Source organism: Triticum urartu, chromosome 1A (genome assembly GCF_056163025.1).
Source record: "Triticum urartu cultivar PI428250 chromosome 1A, HENAU_Tu73, whole genome shotgun sequence".
In the NCBI taxonomy this organism is placed as follows: domain Eukaryota; kingdom Viridiplantae; phylum Streptophyta; class Magnoliopsida; order Poales; family Poaceae; genus Triticum; species Triticum urartu.
In genome coordinates, this window is record NC_141873.1 from 554,408,867 (window position 1) to 554,425,108 (window position 16,242).

The 16,242-nt window shown below is 46.2% G+C and overlaps 1 protein-coding gene across 1 annotated transcript; it reads right to left on the bottom strand.

Moving 5' to 3' along the window:
- Nucleotides 1-13,357: 13,357 nt before the first annotated feature.
- On the bottom strand, nt 13,358-14,609 carry LOC125538823 (uncharacterized). Its single transcript, XM_087540926.1, has 2 exons — nt 14,075-14,609; nt 13,358-13,907 (listed from the first exon to the last, which is right to left on the bottom strand). The coding sequence occupies exon 1, from the start codon at nt 14,490-14,492 to the stop codon at nt 14,100-14,102; it is 393 nt and encodes a 130-aa protein (XP_087397052.1). The 5' UTR covers nt 14,493-14,609; the 3' UTR covers nt 13,358-13,907; nt 14,075-14,099.
- Nucleotides 14,610-16,242: the final 1,633 nt, after the last annotated feature.

Sequence of the window (16,242 nt, forward strand, 5' to 3'; positions counted from 1 at the left end):
ATGGATATAGCCGTAGAAACATTAGACTGTCCTCTTTGAAGGAAAAACTTGTTGGCTTATTAAACAGATTACGGTTAAGCCAGTTTGGTGACATTACAATTGTGTTAACTGAACAAGGGGCACTAGGATTTATTCCCTGGTCGATGGACGGTTGGAACGTTTATTCCTGGCGTTGTACGAGGCATCGCCGTAAAAAGTAGAAGCGAGCGCTTGTGCTTTCTTTGCCATGCGGGGTAGAGCGCTGGTACGGCAGCTGGTTTTCCTAAGGCCTTGTACAATGGGAGATGCTTAGGGGAGGTGTTTAGAGAAATAAATCAGGTTTTTCTTAAGCACCGATGCTTATTTGTATATGATAGACGCTTAACTAAGCATCTCTCATGTAGAAATAGGCATCGGTACTTCAGAAAAACCCGGATTATTTTTCTAAGCATCTCTTTAAGCACCTCCCATTGTACAAGGCCTAAGCGGCCGCTACTTAGCGTCTAGCGCTTAAACAAACAGCGCCAGGTAATTTTGTGATATTTTTTAATTTCTCTAAGTGCCTATCTAAGCGTTCTGCATTGGAGATGCCCTAAGACTGACTAATTAAGCATGTCTAGTGCATTCACCTTATCACGTATGAACCAAAAGCACATGTCAACGAAGAGAGGATCAGGACAAAAGAGCCAGCCTGAAAGTCTGGCGCAACAGCATTGCCGGGCATGGTGATGGTGAAGAGGATGTGGTCTTGCTGTGTAGTGTCTAATAAGCCCCTATCTATAGAAAAAATACAAGCACGAGAGGTACACACAAAATAAAAGTAGAACGAGGCCGATAGAAATCGGTATGTGTCAAAAAGTTGTACCCTAGAACGCATGAACGAAAAGGTATCAAATGAGAGAGAGAGAGAGAGATTAAGTGAGAGGAGTATATCAAAATAAAATAAAAAGTATCTAGATACGTAAATTTGTATATAATATTAAGCGAGTGCATTCAGGACAAGAAATTGTTATCAAAATCAAATATACATATAGTAAAAGTACAAGAAAAAAGAGGTACAAAATGAAATAAAAATGCTAGAAAGAGGTTGAAAGAAATCAATGAGTGTGAAAATACAATGCCACAAATGCAGGGAAGGAAGGTACAAAATGAAAAAGGAAGAAAATGAAGTTAGAGAAACATAGAAAGTACAAAATGTATCTAGATATGTAATACTAATTTCTATATAGAATATTTTGAGTGCAAGACAAGAGATGAGTTTCAGAATCAAATAGTTATTTAGAGAGCAAAGGAGGGGCCCGCGGGGGGGGGGGGGGGGGGGGGGGGACGGGACTCGAACAGATATCCACATGTTTTGCTTCATACTGTTCCAACAAAATCAGAGCAACTCTACCATATTCCATAAAGCACACCATATGTAAAACAACTGTTATTATTATAAAAAACATATGTTAAAATCCCACTCCAGAGATGCTGTAAACCAGATGTTGTTATAAAAAAAAGGACAATAAAAAATCTGGCTTCCAGCCATTATATTTGGAGAAAGGAGGGAGTTTTTACAGCGCACTCTATCCGGAATGGTTTGAGCACGAGTGAACTCTCGCACCTGTGATACCGCTGCCACTTCCTCTTTGATGTGCTGCCTCATGCCACCTACTTAGCCCCCCTCCCACGTTGACTCAGACGGCGGTGATGCGAGCATTTTGTTGAGTAGCATTCCGAAGTCGCTCGTGAAGACTCCTCCCCCCTCCTCCTAGACGCCTCCATCCCGCCCAGGTTGAATAAAATGACATCTCGGAAGAAGAAATCGATGGCGCAAGGTCCTTTCTACGTGTTTCCCCTTACTCACTTCGCCCCTGGTGGCTTCCCTAGCTCCCAATGCTGCTCCGGCCACCCCACTGACCTCCACGACTTTGATCAACCCTATCCCCGGGGATGTGCCCAGTGAAATACCCAATAGGTATGAAAGTTTTCCCTTTTTCCCCTTCATTCGTTGGTTCAATTGTAGGAATAGCTAGCTGATTGGTGTAAGAGGCGGCCCTTGCTTTCTCGGCAAAAAGATTATTTTGACTGGATGTGTAGGATTTGTATTCATCAGGGTATTAATTCGAGGGGTCTATTCTCCACTGTGGGGCCACGGGCCCGGTAGGCTCCTGCCATGGCGTCCGGTCGGCTACCGTCATGGACGGTGGCGGTGGGGCCCTCCCGTATGCCGACGGTGCGGTTTTCTTAGTCCCGGCTCCTCTTCTTCGTTGTGCAGACCATCTTCGCGGTGTCGTGGTGAGACAGCGTGGAAAGCTTCGTGTCTGTGCTGGCGCAGGGTGGTGGTCGGTTTGATGGCGAGTTCCGGAGTGCCTGATGTAGAGGCCGGGATCGCGAGAAATCTCTGTTGGTTTGACCGACACCGACGCGGCGGCGCCTGAGGGTGCCGCCGAACCTTCCTGGAGGGCGTCGGTGCTACCCTTCCTCTCTCCTCGCGGTGTACCGAGGGAAACCCTTGGCAGCAGCGTCGTCATCGCCGCGTCCCTTCTTGGAGGTGTTGTTGTGTACCTGCACTTCGGAGTCTCGGAGCTTGGTGGGTGATCTTCGGTGGACGCAGCGGTCACGAGGCTTCGTCGTTTTTGTCGATCCGCCGTTATCGGCATTTGTTTCTTTTCTTTTTTCTCTTTCCTTTCTTTTGGGCGTGTTTGTGCTGCTTCCGCCCCAGCCCCTATCGTTGATTGTATCGGATGGTTGCTTTGTAATACAAAGCGGGGGAAACCCTTTTTCTCTATTCTCCACTGTGAGATCTAGGGTGACAAAGTTGTTCAGTTAGAAGAATATTGTGTTCACTGGATCTGGATGTCCAGTGTGCCGGTACCACTACGCAGATAAAAGTTGCCCATCTTTTGCATTTGCGTTTGCATTTTGCATGTCCATCTGTCCATACCAATCCTGATGAAAGAAGAGGAAAGTCTGTGCTGATCATCATCCACGACTCCACAAGTGCTTGCTTATTATCCTCGCACATGCGTGCATGCATCATGCATGGGCCCAACCTCAACCCAAAGAAACGACCGGCCAGCCAGGTCCGGGTCATGCACGTGCACATACACGACTCCTTTGTTTTTTAGATGGACACAGACGAACTTTTGCACACATGCATGCACACTAGTAGAAAACAGGGCTATGATACAGGCCGGTTCAGCCCATTAGTCCCGGTTCAATGTAAAACTAGGACCAATGTGGGCATTGGTCCCGGTTCGTGAGCCCAGGGGGCCGGCCGGGCCACGTGGGCCATTGGTCCCGGTTCATCTGGACCTTTTGGTCCCGGTTGGTGGGACGAACCGGGACCAATGGGCCTGGCTCCTGGCCCACCACCATTGGCCCCGGTTCGTGGAATGAACCGGGACCACAGGCTCCCCTTTAGTCCCGGTTTGTGCCACGAACCGGGACTAAAGGATTCGCCCTCGTTGCACCTAGAGTTTAGTCCCACCTCGCCAAACGAAGGGCGCCCACACCTGCTTATGAGCCCGTCCCTCTCTGCATTGTTGAGCTCCTCTCAAAGTGAAAATAGATGCACCTATAGAGGAAAATTGGACCTAAATTCATAAATAGAAATGAATTATGAATTTATGTTTAATTTTCTCTATAAGTGCATCTATGTTCACTAACGGAGAATTTTTTATTTTTTGTGACCTAAAATAAATAGCAAGGAAAAAGATTGACTCAAAAATCAATTTTAACTATTCTACAAAGTGTTTTCACACAAATTTAGGAAACTAGTGATTCATAAACTAGTGATTCAGAATTCAAATTTTAACTATTCTAATTTGAAAACTAATGGCACTAGTAAAGTTAATCACAAACTTGAGATTCACACAAATTTCAAAGAATTCAAATTTTAACTATTCTAATTTGAAAACTAGTGGCACTAGCAAAGTTAATCACAAACTTGAGATTCACACAAATTTCAAAGAATTCAAATTTTAACTATTATAATTTGAAAACTAATGGCACTAGTAAAGTTAATCACAAACTTGAGATTCACACAAATTTCAAACAATTCAAATTTTAACTATTCTAATTTGAAAACTAGTGGCACTAGCAAAGTTAATCACAAACTTGAGATTCACACAAATTTCAAAGAATTCAAATTTTAACTATTCTAATTTGAAAACTAATGGCACTAGTAAAGTTAATCACAAACTTGCACTAGTAAACTATTCAAATTTTAACTATTCATAAACAAATTTTGTGACCTAAAATATAAAATAAAGCCAAAAAAAAGAAAATGAATAATGCAGAAAACAAAACAAAAAATCTGGAAAAAAAACTTATATTAACAATAAGTATTTTGTTATAAGTAGAAAAAAAAATAAAATAAATAAAGCAACAAAGAATAAATTATCTAAATATTTTCTGTTTAGAACATTATAAGCAAAAAGAAACTTTAATAGCAAAAAGAATTATCATAAATATTTTGCTGTTAGTAAAAAACCAAAAAACTAGTAAGTATTTTGCTGTTAGTAAAAAACAAAAAACTGGATTTTTTTTTTAAAAATGCCGCCTACTGGGCCACCACAGCCTGCATACGACTAGAAACCCGCTAGTTGGGCCAGGATGCAGGCCCGCAGTAGGCCCAGTAGGCCCACAGACACAGAGAGTGGATTTAGGCCCGTAAGCCTGCAGTAGAGAGGAGCTCGAAGTGGTCGGCTCCGCAGGGTTATAAACCACTCCGAGCCCCTCTCGGCTAGCGAGGTGGGACTAAACATCCCAACGCACCGCGGCAGTTCCAGTACACGCCCTTTGGTCCCGGTTGGTGGCGCCAACCGGGATGAAAGGGGTCCTTTCGTCCCGGTTCGTGGCGCCAACCGGGACTAAAGGACGCCGCTTCCCGCCCTTTGGGCTGCCGAAAAGTGGCCTTTGGTCCCGGTTCGTGGCACAAACCTGGACGAAAGGGGTGCATTGGTCCCGGTTTGTGCCACGAACCGGTACCAATGGCTTTGCTATATAAGCAAAGATTTGGGAAATTTTCATATTTCCCTCGCAGTTGCCCCCGACGACGCCGAGCACATCGACGCCGCCAGGCTGCCCCAACGTCGTCCGCCGCCCCTGCCGTCTCCCCGACCGCGCCGTTGCCGTCGCCACCCCGTGCCCCCCTGCCTCCTCGCCGCCGACGCCGTGCCCCTCACCGTCGCCGTCCGCCGCCCCTGCCGTCGCCCCCGACCGTGCCGTCGCCGCCCCGTGCCCCCCTGCCTCCTCGCCGCCGACGCCGTGCCCCTCAACGTCGCCGTCCGCCGCCCCTGCCGTCTCCCCCGACCGCGCCGTCGCCGTCGCCGCCCCGTGCCCCCCTGCCTCCTCGCCGCCGCTGCCCCGTCACCGTAATTTCGTAATTTAGAATGTATAGTTAATTTAGTTGTATAGTTAGGATGTATAGTTAATTTAGATGTATAGTTAATTTAGTTGTACTTAATTTAGATGTATAGTTTAGATGCAAAAGTTAGAATTTTTTTTCTGTTCATACATTTTTTTGGTGATATTATTGTTGCATATGCAAAAGTTTGTGTGTTCATATATATGCAAATAATATGTCAATTTTTTCATATAATTTTTATGATTTTTTTGTTGTAATTTTGTTCATAGAATTTTTATTTTGTTCATAGAATTTTTATTATTTTTTTCTGTTGTAATTTTGTTCATATTGTGTAGGAATCTGAACGTTATGTATGATCAAAGTCATTTATGTATATGTTCATATTTTGAAGAAAAAAAAGGAGAGAAAAAAGGAAAATAAGAAGAGGAAGAAGGAGAAGAAGAAGAGGAGAGAAATAACAGGAGAAATAAATAAGAAGATGAAAAAGAAGAAGAAAAAAAGAAGAGAAGAAGAAGAATTCTTCTTGTTCTCCTATATTATTCCTTCTTCTTCTCCTTTTTTTTTCTTTTTTTTCTTCTCCTTTTCCTTTCTTCTTCTCCTATTTTTTTCTTCTTCTTCCTCTTCTTATTTTTTGTTATCGGGTATGTCGTTGTCGACATACCCCCCCTCCCCGATAATTAACTTTTAGTAATTAGTACTACTTAGAAAGTGTTTAATGGAATTAGTTAGAACTAGGTAAACTTGTTTATTTTTAGTAAGTACTACATTATTCTATTTATAGTAAGTGTTTAGTAGTTGAACTAGTTGATTTAATAAAACTGGTTTATTTTACTATGGAAGTAGTTTATTTTTAGCAAGAAAATTAATAGAACTAGTTTATTTTGCGGTTTATTTTACTATAGAAGTAGTTTATTTTACTACTTTATTTTGTGATTTGATTTTTCTTATTGAATGCTCAAATTGGAGAGCACTATACAAGGCATATGCATATGATTAGTTGAATAATAATGATCTAATTTAGTCTTTGAATTATGAACGTATAGGAAATATCATCATCGGACGACGAAAGTTTTCCGGGGGAGTGCGACTGGTGCCACGACGATCGAGGTGAGTGCGACAGGCCTCACCTGGATGATGGTCGGCGCTTCAGCATTAAGCTCGAGGAGACTTTCGAAGTTGAAACGGTACGCAACGACGACAAGTGTTTTTTTTTTCATAATTAAGCATGACTTCAACTATTTCAACGTGTAATTTTCATCTTTTACAATTCGAGTATAGTTTATCCTATGCCATGCAAGACGCTATGTCTTGGAGAGGATGGATTTTGAAGACCATGAAAATTTTGAAACGAAGAAAATTCACCTAAGGACCCATCATGATGTGGATTTTGAAGTAAAGTTGTATAATGCTGAGAGCGTAACTCATTTTGGTTGCAAAAATTGGGAAGCATTTTGCAAATTATATGGTTTTGATGAGGGTATGCTTGTCACCATGGATCTTGGTGATCCTGAAATAGAGCAAGACAATATGGACATTTGGGTCCTTGTTGATACTCCTCCAGTTCTACCGCTATGTGACTTTCTCAAACATAGTTAATTATTAACTAATTTATATTGTTCATTTCAAAATAGTTGACAGCTTATTTCCATTGACAGCTTATTTTGAAGTATCAAAGAATGTGCAGAAGATGGTAGATAGAACTTACTACACCGATGGCTCTGAGTTAACTTACAAGGAGAAAACTCATCTAGTTGGATTTTGTAACGATCTTGAGAATTACAATATCTATAATCGAACTCCTCAACATTATGGTCAATACGTGCCACTAGTGCACGTGTTGAACTACGGTAACTACCATGGAGATACCCTGGTAAGTTTTTTTACTATTACGACATCCGTGCATCTTTTTGCATACTTCTAAAACTAGTACATCATTGCTAACTACGAAGTTATTACTATGTTTTTCAACAGCTTATCCCAGAGGATTGTGTGCCTCATTTGATGTATCAGAATGGCGGCAGCCTTCGTGTTTTGAACATATATCCAGGTCATCCTACGAATCTCAACTGTCCATACCGGATTTCTAAAAGAAGTGTAGACATGACAATCAAAGGATGGAAAAAATGTATGGACAGTCGTAAGGAGCTTCTTGGAAGCAAAAGGAAGCGAGGCTCAAGAATTGGAGACATGATGATCTCCATTCTTCATAATGGAGAGTCAGGGTCTATATTGTTTTATACTATTTTACCTTAAGTGTGTTTAGGTCCTACCTGATACTGATGATCATGTGCTAAGAACAATTATGTAGGGTTGGGTTCGATGACTATGAGGATGATGATCGTATGACTTATTATTAATAACAAGTAGAAGTTGTATGATGATGCTTGATTAATTAGTAGGACTTGTTATTATATATGATGATGTATGATGCGAGCATGCATGAGTTATTATATATATATATATATATATATATATATATATATATATATATATATATATATCTATGGGTGAAATGAACATAGCAGTAGCGTAGGTAAACCAAGGATGAAGATATAAGAGAGGACACTTCTCTCTATTAGCTAGCTAATAACAACCTAAAAATAACCCCCTAAACCCCTAAAACAGCCACTTTTTTTTAAAAAAAAGAAAAACCTCAGCTCCAGCCAGATGCTGACGCGTGGAAGCCTATTGGTCCCGGTTTATGTCATCAACCGGGACCAAAGGCCCCCCTGCCTGGGCTGCCGGCACTGCCCACGTGGAGGCCCATCAGTCCCGGTTCTGGATTGAACCGGGACTAAAGGGTCGGGGCATTAGTACCGACACTTTAGTCCCGGTTCAGGAATCGGGACTAAAGACCCTTACGAACCGGGACTATAGACCCTTTTTCTACCAGTGACGCACCAAATCCATGCATTGCAGTCGTAGTGAAATCCACAACAATGAGCTAGCGCAGGCAGGAGTTCTCGATCGGCCGGCATGCAAGCAGTGCAAAACCTAACATATACTCCCCCGTTCCTAAATATATGACGTTTTGGCAGTTTAACTTAAACTATCAAAACATTATATACTCCCTTCTTCCATCTATATAGGGTCTAATGCGTTTTTCAAGACCATCTTTGACTATTGACAAAATTAATAGTATATAAGATGTATAATATGAAAATTATATCATTGGAAGCTTCTTTCACATAGAATTTGATAGTATGCTTTGTGTAAGTTGCATGTCATATATTATTGCTCTAACATTTAATCAAAGTTGATTTCGAAAAACGCATTAGGCTTTATATGGATGGAAGGAAGAAGTATTTAGAAACGGGGGAATATGTGTGTATCCAATCCACATGCGTACGCTCTATACATGGGTCGGTAGTGCAGTACACGTACTAGGCTGCTAGCTACTCCATTTGCCGGCATCGACATTTCTTGTTAATCTCTTGTCAGCACTGGCCGCGGCCCGGCGAGCCTATCCTGTCGGGTGCCATCTCGTTGTTTCTCGGCCGGCCAACCGCCTTATCGCATGCCGGGGCCGGCGGATTGGTGAAACCCCGTGGAAAGTGCACGGAACAACGCAGATACGACGGAGCTACCAACCGATTTGATATGCTCTAGCTCGCGTACGTGTGCACGTACGTCGTCCAACTCGACGCCTATATAAACCAGCCACGTTGCGCTCAAAATGGCATCCACATGCATCAAGGCGTACATTCACAGAGCAGACTGGCCGTTGCACTTGCGTTGCAGGTACAAGTTCCTAGTAGCTAGCTAAGCTTGCATGCGCATGGCCAAGGCTTGCGTGCTCCGTGGTGCTGTGCTGGTGGTGTGCGCCCTCCTGGTTCTCTCGTCCGCATCTGCGGCGGTCGAGGCGGCTGGCCGGCAAAGGGGTCATGGGAGAGAGGCCACGGCGCCCGCAGCGATGGCAATGGCGAGAGGGCCTTTCGTCAGGAAGCTGCTGCGGGAGGAGATGGTTAAGGCGGACGGCCAGGGCGACATTGGCCAGTCTAAGAGGACCAGCCCGGGCGGCCCAGATCCGCAGCATCATTAGTTTATGCCGGTTCAAGGCGCGTCTTGTTGCGTGCATGTAGCAAATTATATTACTGCCGGCATCACATATACACAAGGAACATGAATTTCAAGCCCATCTAGCTTTTGTCTTGCATGCTGGCAAGAAGACTTTTTTTCAAGCATATGTATACAGTGTGCGTCGTCGTTGGTATGTCTCCGTAGGAAACGTGACGCATCATGTCAACAGCAAGCGATCGAGGGAATGCCTTGTGCTCGTTGCACGAGCAGTATCCCCGTGGCTCTTTTCACTATTTTGACCTTTTTAGAAAACTTTCACATAAAATGAACTCCACACAAAACTATTTCACAATTTGACCCTTTTGACAACGCCACAAGTTGTGGCATTTCTTCTCTATTTGAAAATGCCGCCGAGCTAGCCAGCGCAGTGGCAGAGCCAGAACTTTTGCGAAGCCTGGGCAAATTTGAGCCCAAGTGTCTTATATAGGAACCAAAATCGGGTGTTCAGATATACAACATATAAAATAGCATCAAACTTTCAAACCACAAATCCACACTAATGATGTAGTGAAAATATAACCATAGAAATCATACAAATGTAATTTTGGAGTGAAATAATATAATATATACTCCATTCGTCCGAAAATAAGTGTCACTGGTTTTATATTAAATTAGTATAAATTTTGTACTAAATCAACGACACTTATTTTATTTTGACACGGAGGGAGCATTAATTCAGTTTCATAGGCCAAAATAACGTTGAGACTAGACAACATAAATTATAGAACCAGGCCTGCAACCAAACTCGTCATATTGCCGACGAAAATATAACTATCCAATTAAAATTCAAATACCATAGAAGAGACTATAAGATAAAAAAAGAAGTATTTATAATTCACATAATTTAAGTATTATTATTTGTGAATATATTCAAAATAGAGAGCTTGCAACCACTTCACGAGGCAATATGAGATTGTGGTTGTGGCTCCACTTATGTTTCCGATTGCACACCACTGACATTTAAAATTTGAAATTAACATCAACTATCTGAAACAAACCCCTAAATGAAGGACTAAGATCATAAAATGATAATCATCCCCAATGACCAATTCCCCTCCTCGTGACATCAAAATAAGTCTATTAATCTCACCTAACTAGGAAGACAGGGACAAGCAGCCGATGATGCAAGCTGTTCCTCGGAATCTCGGGTGGACGCTCTCCGGCTCCGCCCCTGCCAGCGGCCGTTTGCCCATGCCAGCCTCCACTCGCTGCCGATCTGTCTCTCTAATCAGGATGCCTCGCATGGAAGTGGAGCGATCGACCGATCGTTTCCTTCTCGTCTCGAGTAAAAAAAAGAAAAAAACAACCGAACAAGTAGGCTTGTCTTACGTGGGTACTCGTAGCCCATTAGTCTGTTAGTACTTAATTAATTCATTCATTAGTTAGTGTTGTTGACCAGAGAGGAAATGGAAGCCCATTGGCATAGCTGCCCACTGCTCGGGTACGTAGATCACCATGCGAGGAATAGTTTTCCTGTTTTGATAGCGCCATCGTACCATGTAGCGCAACTAGCTAGCCCGGGCAACTGCCCAGGCTAGCCGGGCGATGGCTCCGCCACTGAGCCAGCGTTGCTGGCCTGGTCAGGACGCTACGTGGCAGAGCCGAAACGCCAAAGTATCTTGTGTTACTGGAAACGTCAAGGGTGGCTGGCGTTGCTGCCCAAGCATGAAACGTCATGGATGTTGGCGTTGCAACTAGCTTGCTCATATTGCCATTTATTTACGAAGTGGAGCAACGCTGGCTAGTTCGGCCTTTTCAAATAAAGAAGAGACGTCATGGCTTGTGACGTTACTAAAATGGTCAAATCATAAAATAGTTTTATGTGAAGTTTATTTTATACGAAAGTTTTTTAAAAAGGTCAAAATAGTAGAAAAGGCCAATCCCGGTCGCTGTCGCGGTGCTCGATCCGCCGAACTGTAGGTTTTTGTTTCCACTGGCGGGTGACACCAGCAGTATCCCGATTCTTTATTTTCTCCCGCAGGCTCTTTGCAAGCGGCCATGCATCGTCTGACTCGTCGTGCGTAACCAAATGCTACACTTACATGCAAGTTTTTACAGATTTGAGCTTACAGACAAATAGATTGAAGGGAGAAGGGCCCCACCCCAGGAATTCAGGGTGCTGGGATAAATTAATCGGTGCCACCTCCGTCCGTATGATTGTTTCCGTGAGTGCTTCCCGTAGGTGAAGCAAGTTGGACCTTATCCCCTTCCCCCGAGCCGCTCCCGCGAGCAGACGGGGGAACCCGTGGCCGCCGCCTCCTAGTCCCTCTCCTCGGCCCCTCTTCCTCGCCGCCGCCGGGCGAAGCCCGGCCGGCGCAGGCAGTGGCGGGGCCTCTCCTTTCCCTTCTGCGCGGAACCCCTAGCCGGTGCGGGACGGCTGGCCGCCGGGGGCGCTGAGCTATGGCGGGGTTTAGCGGTGCGGCGTCGGGCTCGCGCGAGAGCGGTGGCTCCGTTCGGTGGCGGCGTGGCCTTTCCAGGCGGCTTGCTTGCGGCGCGGTGGCTGCTGGGGCAGCGGTCCAAGGTGGTGATGGGGACATCTGCTTCGGATGGTTCGCGGGTGACGGCCCGGTAAGACCCGGCCAGATCTGCTGCTGGTGGCCCGTCCAGCGGCAAGGGCTGAGGTCAGTAGGGGCCACGGGCGACCGGTGCTGCCGTGGATTGTTTGGCAGTGCTGGTGGCGTGGCTGCGGTGGTGGAGGTGCGTGTACGTCTTGGTGTCTGGCTGGGCACCTCTTCCTGGACGACGACGTGCGGCGCGGGAGGGCTTGCTTGGGCCCGTCATTGGTGGCGGCGGTGGTGGATCTACCATCCTTCTTTGGTGGACAGGCGACTGTTGGGGGTGCCGGTCATGGCCGTGTGCCACTCCTCCCCCTTCCTCCTTCCCCGACATGGTGTTTTTCTGTTCGCTTTCCTGCGATACTTGAGGTGGGACAGTTGCTGCCAGTTCCGACGGTGGTTGGGTTTGGTGGAGCTGTCGAAAGCCTTCCCCTTTGATGGTCTTAGGGCAGCCTGGGTGCAGGGCGGCGGCCTTGGAGGTGGGAGACGTGTTGGTCATGGGCAGACTGCGCGACTCGGTTGTGGGCGAGCAAACATGGCCGCTCGGGCGGGCATGGTTGCAGGTGGTTGTCGGAGAGGGGTTTCATCGGAGGGGTCAGAGCAACGGGGTTCATCACCTGCCCCGTCCTTGGACTGGCCGACGGCGGCGGCGACTGCGGTCGTCGTTTCCTCCTTGCAGGCTCCGTCGCGGTACTTCTACTCCCTTCGTGTTGCTCCGGGCGAAAGCTTGATCCGCGAGGATCGGACGGTGGCGGCTATCCGTGGTCATGCCCTTTTTGGAAGCACCGTTTTGGGGTCCCCGCTCCGACATTGGCCATATCACCTCTCCTCAGTGGATCGCACTACTGGTGGTCTCCGTCGGCTCAAAGCGCTTCTTCTTTGCTTATTTGTAGTGCGCTTCGTAGTCGTTGGGGTAGTGTGTCGGTGTCTGGCACCCTTGTATATTGCCTTGGGTGTGTGTGTTTGTGTGGTGGTGACGTGTGTTTATATCGGTGTTCTCGGTTGTTGCGGTGTTGGTTGCTTTATATATATAAAGCGGGGGAAACCCTTTTTCGCAAGTGAAGCAATTTCGAATGTGAGTGTGCCATGATTGTGCTTGATCGATCTCCGCCGTGCCGATGCCGAACTTTGCTAGACTTACGGACAAAAGCCACGGAAACTAATTGACGGACTGAGCTGGCAATGTTTAACTGGAAACTGGGGCCAGCGGGACCCACCCTTGAAATCAACGAGGGAGAGGGATTTTTGCCGCCGTGTTCATAAGGTTCATCCGTATATTGCCTGTAAGTGTAGCATTTTTGCCGCCGTGTACGTGTGCAAGTATGTATCATCATCATCTAAAGCAAATCGAGCATCTTGGAACTTGGACGTCAATCAAAAAGCTTGTGTATGTATACATGTGTGCAGTGTGCATTTTCTCCGGGACACAAAAGGAAAGCTAAGTACTCCTACTTATTAGATTGCCATCCCTCAGAAAAGTAGTTAGCTTGGTAATCAACAAGTGTCAAGCTAGGATGCATGCCAGAGCTTTTGTACTCAGGACGTACGTGTATCAGACAAAGTTGTAGTGGATTCGGATTTGATTCTCCACGGGAGAAGTTTTCTTCCATCCATTATCTAAACAAAATTCTCCACGGATGAGCATGCACTAGCAGTATCAACCTCTCATGTTTCTGCACGTGTGTTGAGGACGAGGATAGCGAAAGCAACAGATGACGAAGGCGACGGGCCCGGCCATGGCGTCGGCTTGTCGATCGGGTCGAAAACTGAAGCCGGTGCGCAGAGAAACAAAGAAAAAACTCTGAAGAACAAGTGCAAGATCATTCTGACGGACAAGGAACCGCAACGAAGAAGACACAACTTTCAAGCAGATCGAGTGTGCACTGCAGCAGTCGGTATATGATTACACCTCGAAAGGATCGACGCCAAGAACACAGCTGCATCAAGATCCTCATGTGAAGATTAATTGAACTTTAACCTCGTACTACATAGTACTCCAACACTTGTGTGTAATTTCCAGAATAGATTCAAAACAAGATATACTACCATCACATGACATGCATATAAGCATTCGTATAAGCATATACTTGTCCGAAGCATGCACCTTGTTGCAAGAAGCAGACATCAACTCAGGCGGACGGCACCGAGGCGCGGTGGTGCCCTGACGCTGACGCCACTGTCGCCGGCGCTGTCGGCCGCGACGAGGACGACGAGGTGGCCCGGTGCTTCTCCCAGGCGGTGCGCCTAAGCATCCGGCACATGCCCTCGGTCACGCGCTCCGCGGGGCCGCCGCGCCTGAACATGCCGCAGAAGGCCATGTGCGCCCGCACGGCCTCCTCCACGCCCATGGCCTCGGCGCGCTTGCTGCGGCCGGCCTCGTACTTGACGGCCTCGGAGCACAGCCCGCACAGCCACCGGCCCCCGAAGCAGGCCCTCACGCCGCCGATGTACTCGCCGGTGCACTCCTCCTCCAGGCCGCAGCACTCGCAGCTCACCACCACCGCCGGCTCTACAGCCTCCATGCCTAACTTAGGAAGTTGGATTATTACCTAGAAAACCACGGCGGACTCTTCTTCTTGGACTGGTTAATCTGGAAGAAGAAGAAGAAGAAGAAGAAGAAGAAGAAGAAGAAGAAGAAGAAGGAGGTTCTCTTGTGCTTCTCGTGCTGTGCTTTGTGTGGTGTCTGCAGCCGCAGGTTCGTTTATACTCCCTCCGTCCGCGAATAAATGTACATCTAGCTTTTGTTCTAAGTTAAAATTTTAAAATTTTGACCAACTTTATATAAAATAGTAGTAATATATATGACATCAAATTGATATATTATCAAAGTACATTTCAAAATGAATCTATTGATATTAATTTGGTGCCATAAATGCTTTTACTTTTTCCTAGAAAAATGATCAAACTACTAAAACTTTAACTTAAGACAAAAGTTAAATGTGCATTTATTCACGGACGGAGGGAGTATATCGTTTGGAAGGCTCAGGGCACCTCTGCTCTCGCGCGCTGTCATGGCGACCGCGACCAGAACGAAGAACAATTTGTTTTGTCACATGGACTCACGTACCACCGCTCCCCGGCCGGCCAGCTGGTGACACATCCACCAGGTGCATGCCGTGTTGCCTGATATTTTTGCCCGTTTACATTATGCAAGCTGCTACTACCTCAGTCCTGATTTATTGGTCCCTTAGTATTTGTTAAAAATATGAGCAATTTATCAAGTGATTTTATTAATAGAAATACTAGATAAAGCATGAGTAATATAATAGAGATAAACAAGTCATGCGTTCTAACAGAGAGAAGGTAAATAGTTTCTGCATAAATGAACCGTAGCCTAGCATATCTATAGCGGACAGTAGAACTAATTGCATATATGAAGTAGAACCTGTCATGTGTAGGACAAGGACTAGAACAAGGAACTGCGGCATAACCTTTAACAGGAAAGATAAGAACACGTACAGGACAGCAGCAGCAGAAGCGCTGGACTTGGGGTCAGTGTCCTCGCCTGCCATGTCGTCGAGGAGGTCGTGGATGTCGGGGAAGAAGTCGTCGTCGGGGAAGTAGTCGTCGGCGACCGGATCGTCCGTGATGAAGCAGCCACCAGTCGCGCTGAGCGCTCCCCAAAAACCTTATTACCCTTCTCCCGTACAGGACTCAAAAGGTGCGGTTTCGGAGGCCTACTGTCCCGACCTGCGGTGCACGCCGCAAGACGGGGTGGGGAAGAACGTAGCAGCAACGCAGTGCTCAGGAACTTGTGGCGAGAGGAGGAAGAGATTCTGGTGCGTCTCTCTGAGAGGAGCGACCTCCCTTTTATAGGCGCAAGAGAAGGAGGCGAGAGGCTGCGCCGGGAGCTGAAGGGAACGCGGGAGATGAAACGAACAGTCAGCACCCGAGTGACCTTTCGTATACCCGTAGTGCGTGGCAATGGCAAAAATTTAGATATCGGCTCGTTCCCGCAACCCGCGGCGCGTCGTGACGAGGCGAGGCGAGGCGTGGCGTGGCGAGGCGGGCGGCGGAGGAGGAGCGCGCATGGATATCCCTCTTGTTCTCATGCTCGTACAAGTGGGGAAAGAACCTCCCTTATAAGGAGGTCCAACTCTCACTAAACTAGCAATGTGGGACTAAACTTTAGTAGTATCCCTTGCGTTGCATAAATGGGCTAAGTGGGCCTCTAGGATTTATTAGGAATTTCTGAAATAGTTATTGGGCTGCCCAAAAATAGACTAAATTCCAGCAATCCCCCACCAGATCTCAGAGGCACACAGAAATTTG

Excerpts from the sequence above, each read along its gene's own strand:
- LOC125538823 (XM_087540926.1), bottom strand. The coding sequence starts at position 14,492 with ATGGAGGCTGTAGAGCCGGCGGTGGTGGTGAGCTGCGAGTGCTGCGGC.